The following is a 12,266-nucleotide window of genomic DNA, read 5'->3' on the forward strand; positions in this document are numbered from 1 at the left end:
GAATTCACCTGTGCAACCATCTGGTCCCAGACTTTTGTTTGTTGGAAAATATTTAATCAGAGTTTCAACTTCATTACTTGTGATTTGTCTGTTCATGTTTTCTATTTCTTCCTGGTTCAGTCTTGGAAAGTTATACCTTTCTAAGAATTTGCCCATTTCTTCCAGGTTGTTCATTTTATTGGCATAGAGTTGCTTGTAGTAGTCTCTTAGGATGCTTTGTATTTCTGCGGTGTCCGTTGTAACTTCTCCTTTTTCATTTCCAATTTTGTTGATTTGAGTCCTCTCCCTGTTTTTCTTGATGAGTCTGGCTAAAGGTTTATCAATTTTGTTTATCTTCTCAAAGAACCAGCTTTTAATTTTATTGATCTTTGCTATTGTTTTCTTGTTTCTATTTCATTTATTTCTGCTCTGATCTTTATGATTTCTTTCCTTCTACTAATTTTGGGCTTTGTTTGTTCTTCTTTCTCTAATTACTTTAAGTGTAAAGTTAGGTTGTTTATATGAGAGTGTTCTCATTTCTTGAGGTAGGATTGTATTGCTCTATACTTTCCTCTTAGAACTGCTTTTGCTGCATCCCATAAGTTTTGGATCATCGTGTTTTCATTGTCATTTGTCTCTAGGTATTTTTTGATTTCCTGTTTGATTTCTTCAGTGACTACTTGGTTATTTAGTAGCATATTGTTTAGCCTCCATGTGTTTGTGTTTTTTACATTTTTTTCCCTGTAATTTATTTCTAATCTCACAGCAGTGTGGTCAGAAAAGATGCTTGATATTATTTCAATTTTCTTAGATGTACTGAGGCTTGATTTGTGACCCAAGATGTGATCTACACTGGAGAATATTCCGTATGCACTTGAAAAGAAAGTGTAATCTGCTGTTTTCATATGGAATGTCCTATAAATATCAATTAAATCTATCTGGTCTGTTGTGTCATTTAAAGCTTGTGTTTCCTTATTAATTTTCTGTCTGGATGATCTGTCTGTTGGTGTAAGTGAGGTGTTAAAGTCCCCCACTATTATTGTGTTACTGTCGATTTCCTCTTTTGTAGCTATTAGCACTCGCCTTATGTATTGAGGTGCTCCTCTGTTGGGTGCATATATATTTATAATTGTTATATGTTTTTCTTGGATTGATTCCTTGATCATTATGTATTGTCCTTCATTGTCCCTTGTATCATTCTTTACTTTAAAGTCTATTTTATCTGAAATGAGTATTGCTACTCCAGCTTTCTTTTGATTTCCATTCGCATGGAATATCTTTCTCCATCCCCTCACTTTCACTCTGTATGTGTCCCTAGGTCTGAAGTGGGTCTCTTGTAGACAGCATATATATGGGTCTTGTTTTAGTATCCATTCAGCTAGCCTGTGTTTTTTGGTTGGAGCATTTAATCCATTCACATTTAAGGTAATTATCGATGTGTATGTTCCTATTACCATTTTCTTAATTGTTTTGGGTCTGTTTTTGTAGATCATTTTCTTTTCTTGTGTTTCCCACTTAGAGAAGTTCCTTTACATTTGTTGTAGAGCTGGTTTGGTGGTGCTTAATTATCTTAGCTTTTGCTTGTCTGTAAAGCTTTTGATTTCTCCATCAAATCTGAATGAGATCCTTGCCAGATAGAGTAATCCTGGTTGTAGGTTCTTCCCTTTCATCACTTTAAATATATCATGCCCCTCCCTTCTGGCTTGTAGAGTTTCTCCTGAGAAATCAGCTTTTCACCTTATGGGAGTTCCCATGTATGTTATTTGCCATTTTTCCCTTGTTGTTTTTAATAGTTTTTCTTTGTCTTTAATTTTTGTCAGTTTGATTACTATGTTTCTTGGCATGTTTCTCCTTGGGTTTATCCTGCCTGGGACTCTCTGTGCTTCCTGGACTTGGGTGGCTATTTCCTTTACCATGTTAGGGAAGTTTTCAACTACAATCTCTTCAAATATTTTCTTGGGTCCTTTCTCTCTCTCTTCTCCTTCTGGTACTCCTATAATGTGAATGTTGTTGCCTTTAATGTTGTCCCAGAGGTCTCTTAGGCTGTCTTCATTTCTTTTCATTCCTTTTTCTTTATTCTATTCCACAGCTGTGAATTCCACCATTCTTCCAGCTCACTTATCTGTTCTTCTGCCTCAGTTATTCTGCTGTTCCTTCCCTCTAGTCTATTTTTCATTTCAGTTATTTTATTGTTCATCTCTGTTTTTTCTTTAATTCTTCCAGGTGTTTGTTCTTTAATTCTTCTAGGTCTTTATTAAACATTTCTTGCATCTTCTCGATCTTTGCCTCTGTTCTTTTTCCAAGGTCCTGGATCATCTTCACTATCATTATTCTCAGTTCTTTTTCTGGAAGGTTGCCTATCTCCACTTCATTTAGTTGTTTTTCTGGGGTTTTATCTTGTTCCTTCATCTGATACATAGTCCTCTGCCTTTCATTTTATCTATCTTTCTGTGAATGTGGTTTTCATTCCACAGGCTGCAGGATTGTAGTTCTTGCTTCTGCTGTCTGCCCTCTGACAAGCGTATCTATTTCTTGATTCACTTTATTCTGTAGCGTATATCCCCTTATTTCCATGGGTGAAGTTCATTTGCAAACAAGAAAAAATAGCAATGGGAGCATTCGAGCAGACAACCAATATATGAGAAAAGGAATTATAATCAAGTTTTCAGTGTGAGTTTCCTCTTGTGAAAAATATATTATCTACTGGTTTGCCCAAAAGTCAATGTGTCATGGGACAGAAAAGAATATTGAATTGAGTCAAGAGGCATGGATTTCAGCACTGCTTTCTTCGCACTTGTGATATGTGAGCTTGAGCACATCACCTGGTCCTCTGTGCCTTGGTTTTCTTATTTGTGAATTTGGAGTTTCACCATCTGCATCTTGCCATCCACAGGGGTACTGCAAGGGGCAAATAGCATAATGCATGTCATTGCTCTTTGCAAGGTTAAAAGCCACCGAGTGCTCAACAAAACATGCCTCTCAGTCCATGCCAAGCACTGAATTCTACAGTGAAAGGGCCAGGAAGGTGACAGAAGGAGCTAACCACCCCACTGGTGTCGGCCTCTGTCACTATGCCATCCTAAGTTTTGTCTCCAAGAAACATCTGCATTTGCAATCTTAGAATTAAAATGTTAATTAAACCTATATTAATTGCATAGTATTTTCCAGATATACTGCTTTCTGTAGTAGATGTTACAAAATGAATTACGTATGATCCCTGGATGATGATTTTATCAGCCCCTTTATTTTAAAGAAACTATGAGATGAGGACTCAGTCAGAAGTTAGGATCTATTTCTTACCACGTCTTATCAGCTGTGTGATTTTAGATGAGTTGTCTGACCTCCTTGAACCTCCATTTTCTCATCTAGAAAAAAGGAGTAAATAATAACTGTCCCACAAAGGTTTGTTTGTTTCCCCATAGAGAAAATAAGATAAGTAGATAACTAACTTTACAAACCTAGAGCAACATACAAATTACTCTATGGTGAGGCTGGTTTTTATTATCCAAGGTCACAGAGCTCATTAAAGAGATCCTGGGAAAGTCAGCCACCGTAGACCCTGCTTTTCTTCCATGACCCCTGTAACCTTGAGCAACCTGGGGAAGAGGTAATTGAACAAAAACTACTACTTCGGAAGAAACAGAATCAAAATATCGAAACTATTGACTCAATATTGACTCACCCTTAAGGCAGTAAACAGTGCTTCGGTCTCTGACCTTTCCACATTCTGGGGCAGTCAATAACCTGGCTGCTAGATGCAGCACCTGCCACTGATTCTGATTTGGGAGTACTTTAACCTTGAACTGAGCTCCAAGTAACCAAGGCAACAGGAAGTCAGCTTCTGCGTCAAAGGAGTTGGAATCCATAAATCAAGTCCCTAATGCAAACACGGTGTGCAGGTAGAGGTTCAAGAGGATAAGTGGTCTATGAGAAATTACCTTTGAAAATGAGTGACTGTCCCTCGATAGGCTACTGCACAGTTTCAAAGAGTTTTTTAAAAATTTATCAATAGAGGTCTACAGGTTATAGTAGAATGTTTTCATATAAGTTTAACTTTTTTTATTTCCTTTTGGCTTCTCTGTCTTAATTATAAACAGATGTTGGATCCACAAAGTTATTAGCATTGTTATTTCCTCCTTTAAAAATGTACTGGCCTCCAGATATGCAAGCCTCAATACAATTTGTCCTGTGTTGGAGTTTGGTGATCCTCTGAACACATCTACCAAGTGTGCTCTCCATGCAGACTGCTGTCCGAATTTGACATAGTGATCCTTTCCCAGATCAAAGCCATCCTTGCTTTTCCTCATGCCCCAGTGTAAAGAGCAGTGCCACATCTCAGTGGTCCAGTCAGTACAGTGCTGAATCTGGGCTTCTTTATGATTGATCTCCAGCCTCAAAAATGTTCCTCCCGTGGAGAGAGCAGCCAGGCCCATTCTGGGAAGGAACTTGCCAAATACCCCACCACTCTACCACCACCGAGCATTTGTGAGAACTTGTTTCTGAACTGTTTCATGTTCCTCTGGTCCTTTGGGTACCTCAGCATGGAGTATCAGCTGCCACCTGGAATGAAGAGAAACAAAGACTTCCAGTGGCCAGCCTGCCCAATGCTCTCTCCCAAGAAGTCACCCATTCCAGTCTCCTGAGACCTCTGCTCTCAGACAGAGTTTGTGCATTACAAGTACTGTTATATTAGCCTTTGTTTAACGGTTATCTAATATTCTTGCCCACATATACTACTTCTGGGATTGTTTCCCTAATCCTTTCAAAACTGAAAAATGTCTGAGCAAACATCAGGATTTTTTTTTTCAATTTGTTTTCAAATTCATTGGACAGCAACTGGCAAAAAGTACTATAATCTAGAAAATCCTAAATTATCTAGGGTTTTCAAGATAGCTAAAGAGTGACAATCTGAATTATAGAGTGTTTTAAGTGTCATCTTATCACTTTTAACTTATTCTGTACCATAAACACTTGAGTAGCAAGGTACACCCGATAGAGGTGTGATCAGATCTGCTTTAAGGGAATGATGTGGATTGTGAACATTTGCATGAAAAGGGGTGCAACTAAAATGGCTTGAAATCACTGTGTTCCCAAGTGAGAGTTAAATATCTGCCTGCTAATCCTGTTTATGGCTCATTCCCTGCACATATAATAATATGAGCAAAGAACTCCCTGTCCCACCTGTGTCCACAGGTACAAAGAGGACAGACAAATCAGGGAGTTTTTCCAAAGGAGCTGTTATCCAATAGAACTCTGGCAGCTTAGAGTCCCGGAGGTGTGCTGTGCAAAGGGCGACCACATCCATTTGACAGGAACAGGACCAGGGTGGCGTGGAGGACCACGGTGGGGAATTCTTATCAGACTCACGCCTGCTGTCCCATTGCAGATTTGTTAGCAGCCCACTATTCTAGCACATCAGTCAGTCTACCCAGATGACCATACTGTGATAGACTTCTAGATTCTTTCCAAACTATGTTTATTTTGTTAATGGAAAAAGAGTTTAATATATGTTTGTGGTTTAAAAAATATTAACAATAAAGAAGGCTAAGGAGCAAAAGTAAAAACTCCCTCACTAATCTTCCCTGTGCTCTCCTTCCTCAGAATAACCATGGTTAACTATTTGGATGTATCTCCTTGCAGAAGATTCTGTTTGCATTTTACATATACTACATGTGTATACCTTGCGTATTCCTGGCACACCTGCATATTTTACAAGCGGGCATCATCCGGGGATCATGTACGTGTTTGCTGCACCTCCTGATTTCTTGATGGTTGTGCCTTGCGGTCTCTCTGTCATAGAATTTGATGTTTGTCCACTCCCATAGTCAAACGCTATGAAATATGAAATTTTCAAAAAAGAAAAATTGTATTTTTATTTACAACACATCAAGTGGAGGTTTCAGAGATCGGGATGGAGAGTAGGAGGAAGGTAGTAGACAGTAAATGAAAGTGTCAGCATTTCTTCCTTAGGTGGTTACAGGTGCCTTTTCCAGGTGTGATATAGGCCCTCTGTGTCCTCAGTGTGAAGCATGCTGTTGGTAGACCAGGTCATGGGCAGAAGTTGGAAGATGGTAAGGTAGACCAAGATGATCCCTGAGTTTAGCGTCTGGCTGCTTGAAAACTTCGAGCTCTGACATTAAGAGCTGTATGAGTTTAGTCAGTTTTCTCTTAACATCTCAGAAATATGTTGTCCTCATCTATAAAAGTAAGAAAAGAGTAACCTCCACACTACATGCTTCACAGGGCTGCCGTTAGGCCAAAGTGAGCAGATCTCACTGGAGGTGAGCTGTTACTATAGGAGGGACCAGTGTCACTCAAGTTGGTTAAGATGGGAAAAAAGGTCAGGAACTACCGTGATACGGCCTGTTTCATGTTATTGCTATCAGTGGCATGTAGCCAACAAATAAAGAAATTCTGAGTAGATGACCATTTGACATGGATTCAGACACCTGCAGCTTCTGAACTTATGTTTGGATGAGTTGGAGAGTGACTTTTTTTGCAGCTAGTGATGTAGAAGGTGTCCAGAAATCCTTGGTCATGTCAGGGAAGAAAACTGAGCCTTTGTTGGCTGGTTTCCATTTGGTCTGAGGAGCAGGTTATAATAGTGATAGCAGTATAATAGGAATAATCATAATAGGAAACAATTATATAGCATGAACTATGTGCCAGACACTGTTCTAGGCCCTTTATTTTGATTGATCATGGATGCCCCCAACCACCCCTATGAGGTAATGCAGTTCCATCCCATCTGCACAGTTAAGGAAGCTTGAAGCTTGGAGAGGTTAAGTAACTTGCTCGTGATCACACAGTTGAAAAGTAAGAGGGCCGGGATTTGAGCCCAGCAAACAAGGCTCCAGAACAGTTCTTATAATGTGTTATGTAGTAAGTTTCCAGGCCCTTTCAGAGGCACCTCATAAGAGTCTACCCAGGCTTTTCAGCATCAAAAAATTGTGACTATTATGACCAGACACTCAAAGGCCCCCAGGTTCAGCTCTTACTTGGCCCAGTCACTGTTGTGACACACCAGTCCCTACAGGGCATCTCCTGCCTCCAGAATGCCGGCCTCTTGTCTGAATCATCTTCATTCCTCACCCATGACTTAGCAGACACTCTTCTCAGCACTGGGAATGCCTTTCCTTCGACCTTGCTGCTCTAGCATGAACTCTGGGAAGGCTTTCCTTACTTCTTCCCACACGAATCCCTGCCTCCTGAGAACTCCCCAGGCACTTGTAATGAGTAACACACAGGCCTGCCCATACTTGTTGCCCAGTTTTTCCTTTTCATTCAGTCTTGTCTTCCTAGCTGGATGAGATGAGAAGCCTCACTAGGGTGGGGTCAACTTCTCCCCTCCATGCTCTGCACACCAAAACCTCTGTAAAGACAGGCTTCTTGATCCATGGAAGGTAAAGCATGCATGATGGCTTACACTGCTTCATTAGGCCTGTGCCCCGACCCCCACTTTCAGGCAGGCCACCTGGAATGTTGTCACCACTAACCTCAGCCACAAAACCAAAACCAGTCATGCTGCTAATTTATTTTGTTTTGTTTCCTTTAAACATTCTAAAATATCATTCTTGCACCAGAAGGAGGTCAGATCATTTGATGATTTCTTCAGGTCACTTTCAGATTTTATGTTGTCTGTCTTCCTATTTCTTTAAAGTAACTGCAGGCTTTGGGGTTATTTTTTTTAGGGATTCCAAGTCCCCACTTAAAAGTGGACCAAACAGCAGCACATAGTAAGAACGAGGGCTCAGCGTCCACTATGATGACCAGGAAGAAGCCAGCTGCAGTGGACAGTGTTGCAATCCCACCAGCCCCAGTGTTATCTCTCCTTGCTGCATCTGCAGCAACATCAGATGCAGGTGAGCACTTCACATGCTTTGGGTTCATCCCAGGGAAGGTGGGCATGGAGAAGGCCCTCCAGGAATGTGCTGCTGCTAAGTACAGGTAAGAGTTCTCTCTTCAGCCAACCTCCTGCAGACACTGAGCATGTGAGCTGTTTCAGCATTGGAGTTTTCAAGTAGGAGAAGGTCTAAGAAAGGAAGGAGATCATCTCAGAACCTAGAGGCAAAGGTCAGTGAGTAGTAGTAACAGTATTAATTACTCTTTATCAAGGCTTAGTAACTTCTAGTCTCTGCATATAGGACCTTATATATCTCATGTAACTCATAAAATAACTGTGAAATAAATACATGTGTCTCCATTCCAGAAGAGGAAGCTAATGGGAAGGAAACTTGCCCCAGGAACCTGTGGACACTCAGAATTCCAACTCAGATCCAAGACCCATGCTCTCAACCACTGCATTTCACTACCTCCTGTGCTCACCATGGTTGAGAGATGGTAATCAGAGTTTCCCTGAGGACTTGATTCATTCTAGCTCATGATATCATGAATTCCTCAATAGTCACCAGACTCCTCACTGGCAGTTTATAGAGTACAAGCGCCTTACTCAGACATCCCATATGCTCTGCCTTCCGCTACTCCCCACATCACCTCCCAGCAGTCCCGCGCACCAACCCCAGTTTGCCGCGCTCATCCCTACTGCCAGGAAGGAAGGCCTTGTACTTGGCTTAACACCTTTCTTTAGGACAGCCTTACTCAGTTCCTATTCACATCCCACAGATCTTCAAGGCCCAGGGAGTCACACCTCCTCTGAATGCCTGTAGCATCCAGTGTCTCTGCCATGCATTTACCACCCACTTGTAGACTACATGAGAAATGCTTCTATTTAACTTCTTCTCTCTCATGACAGAATTGTTTGTACATCAGAGATAGAATCCATGATTTAGATTCTTGCTATCTTCATGGCACACAGAGTGATGGCACATTCCATAAAATGTGTTGAATTGATGCACTGGTAAATGTTAAGCATATTGCAGTATTTACAAATGCCTATTATGATTAGAAGCCCAAGAAGACACTCGTTATTGATATTCACCTAAACTTATCTTCTAATTCAGCAGTTTGCTTTAAGCAGAGAACTCAGCTACATACCTACCTCCTTCATGGAGACCATTGGTAATTAGAAAATGAGCCCAACTGAAATAACAGAAAGAACTATTTGGAATGACACTTCCCAAACTGAGTTTCACAAAATATTGGTAGGTGTTTTGGGATAGATGTTTTCATAGTTAGGTGAGTGTGAGGAATCCTACACTGCATCTGCTTCCTTTCTGCAGGGTTTTTCTGAGCTTTTAATTGACTGATGTGCATTGTAAGGTTCCAGGAGGGTGAGACACAGAATTTCATGGTCTTACCTGACCACAAAACTCATTTTTTTGGCAATAGCTCTTAAAATCTCTTGGAAGTGGTATTCTTCCCAGGCACTTGGGAAATCTTGCTCTGAAGAAACGGGATCATCTCTCAAATATGATCAAGATATTAACATCTTTCACATGCTAGGTGTGAAATGAAAAGTTTTTTATGGAAATGCCAGGTAAACGATGCCAGCAATGAGAACAAGGAGAGGTCCTAGAAGGAGAGTCACAGAGGAAAGGGGAAGAAGCTGCCTCTGAGACTTGCAGCACCTTTATGGGAGGGCGCCTGTGGAGGGAGTCCGAGAAGTGGGCACTGCTGGAACTCTGGGAATTCATCACTTGTCTGGAGCGAAAGATTTGGGCCAAGGTCTGCGTACCCACCCAGATAACTGCTTGCTCGACCCTGTCGGTTAAGCTCTGGAGGCCTCCTTTAGCCTCCCTTTATGGATTTAAAAGTTAGCCTGCATGTTTCCGCCTTTGCTTGCCAAGCACAGATATTTCCCAGAGGCAAAAGACAGGTGATCCCCTATTTTCCTTCCCTGAACTCTTTCCATGCTGTGTGAGAGAACACATTCTTGGGATCCCAAGCTTCTACGGGCTTGCCTTCTCTATTTGCATTCAATAATTTACAAATATGCCAAATGGACGTAGAAACAGGTGGGTATTAAACTTTTAAACCTGCCTCTCTGGTAATCAGAGCTGAGCCAAAGCTCTCCTGTTTCAGGATGTAGGAATGGGCTGTTTATTTTTGGCAACGCTCAAATGAGACCCTCATGAGAGTTTCACAGATTTGGTCCATTTCCGGGTCTTAGGCTGCAGAGCAGAACTTTTGTGGGAAAACAGGCTAAAGATCTACTCCAGGTGCTGAAGGCCAGACCTTCCTGAGATTCCACTCCCCACAGACAAACGTCTTCCCACAAACCTAAGAGAGTTAGGGTCGAACAGCCTGGGCTCATGCCCAATACCCTGTTTCACACGTGAAGAAATTGATGCTTCTGAGATTCAGAGATTTGCCTGAGGTCATGCAGTTGGATTGGAACCCAAATTTCTTGATTTACTGCCTGATTTCCAGTGGAATCTCATTTCTATCATAGGCCCAACAGTAGCAAAGGCAGATTTCTTTCTCCCTAATTATGGACTCCTACTTCTTTGAGAGAACAGTGAGTGAAACTCATAATGTGAGGCTTTAAGCAAAGTCAAGCATACAGAAGGCAGCTAATAAATAGGTTCTGGGTTTGATTTCATTCAGTTGGGTGCGTGTACATTAGTCATACATATTTCTGATGAGACAACTCACTTAATTGTTGTTTTCTTTAGAGTCCCATCTTTCATTATAAGTAAGGTAATTTAGAATTACTTCTGGCCATATAAAGAAATCAACTTATTTTTCAATAGGTCGTCGTTTCTACAGAGTGGTTTTGAAGACTCAGACAAGTGCAGAGAAGGTAAAGGAAAGAAGAGTAAAATTAAGTGGCTTATAAAGCAAAATTAATTTAAGAAATCATTTATTGAGTTTTTTTTTTTTTGGCCACGCCGCACGACATATGGGATCTTAGTTCCCCGAACAGGGATCGAACCTGTGCCCCCGACAGTGGAAGTGTGGAGTCCTAACCACTGGACTGCCAAGGAATTCCCTATTGAGTTTTTTAAATACTAAAATAATTCAATTAATTTGAAATTACTTTTATTTTAAAATAATGGAAACTAAGGTATCTAGTACAGTTCCTAACACATAGTAGATGCTCAATAAATAATCACTAAGTGAAATGAATGCTTACGAGGCAGTAGCTGTGTGTTTATTCTGTACCAAACAAGATGGGAGACATCTGAGAAAAACATGCTTGATATTGGAACTGCTTAACAAGCAAATGGAAAAATCTTTGACAGACATGTGGTAAGCTGTCAGTAAATACTTGCCAAATAATTGATCAGTCTATATCCTAATGGTATTTTTTCAAACAGGTAATCTTTGGTAAAAGAAAAAAAAAGGAACCTTTCCCACCTTATTTTATAAACATTATAATGTGGAAGAAATGAATGTGGGTCAAAGGCTTAAAAATATGTCTTTTTCTAGCTCGTGCATGTGTGTGTATGTATATTTTTGTTTGTTTAAGGCAATTTTTTAGCTTCTCCGAGTCTGAGAGTCATGCTGATTATGAAGTTATTGATTTGGAGGAAGACACAGAAGAGGAGCTGAAGGAGAGGGTGGCCAGACTGAGAACATGTCAGTCTGTGAGCTACTGGGAGGGAGGGAAGGCACTGGCTGCCACTGGTGCTCAAGCAGTTCAGCCTTCGTGATCAAACTGCTCAATAGCCATTGATCAGCTGCAGTCCCCTGGCACAACAAAGGAGGTCTGGTTCAAGGGAGCACTGCATCATTATTGTGAGTAATTAGGGCTAATGCAGTGAAAGCTTCAATAAAGTTTGTTCAAAATGATGCATAATTTGAAATAACTTCCATTGCACTGTCCCAATAATGACTGAATAACCACACCAGATAATCTGTACCTGAATAAGTCAGCCTTATTTTTCTGATCTTCTACACGTTGAACTAACTTCTCAGGGAGGTTATACGATATGTAGAGAGTGCATGATTTTACTACTGAAACATGCCCCCCACTCACACTTTGTATTAATATTTAAGATGAGACTATATTATTAAGTAAATTACAAATTTTGTAGGAACTTCATAAAACACCAAGAAAAAAAAAGTTTCTTTGGTTCTGCAACTGAAAAGTCTAGAGTAGTAGTAATGGAAACGCAAGCAAACAGGAAGGCATTTCTTTCTTGTTTTCTCTCTCTCTCTCTCTCTCTCTCTCTCACACACACACACACACACACACACACACACACACACACACACACACTGATAGTCTCTCATCTTAAATCCAAGTAGGAAAAAAGATATGTATCAGGGTTGCTATCACCAAATCTCACCTGCTCAAGGTGTAGCCCTGTTAGAGATGACAAGGGCAGCAGAGGGAGCACAGCTCTTATAGTTTGTATCTGTTTCGTACCAAGGCTAATATA

The 12,266-nt window shown here is 40.7% G+C and overlaps 1 protein-coding gene across 1 annotated transcript in view; it reads left to right on the plus strand.

Annotated features, from left to right (window-relative positions):
* The window catches only part of SETBP1 (SET binding protein 1), a 370,803-nt gene that overhangs the window by 339,227 nt on the left and 19,310 nt on the right, over window positions 1-12,266 (plus strand). Inside the window, exon 5 of the mRNA XM_060029535.2 lies at window positions 7,671-7,841. Coding sequence (XP_059885518.1) covers window positions 7,671-7,841 — 171 coding nt within the window. The remainder of the gene's footprint in view (window positions 1-7,670; window positions 7,842-12,266) is intronic.

This window comes from Delphinus delphis, chromosome 13, assembly GCF_949987515.2.
Source record: "Delphinus delphis chromosome 13, mDelDel1.2, whole genome shotgun sequence".
Lineage (NCBI taxonomy): Eukaryota > Metazoa > Chordata > Mammalia > Artiodactyla > Delphinidae > Delphinus > Delphinus delphis.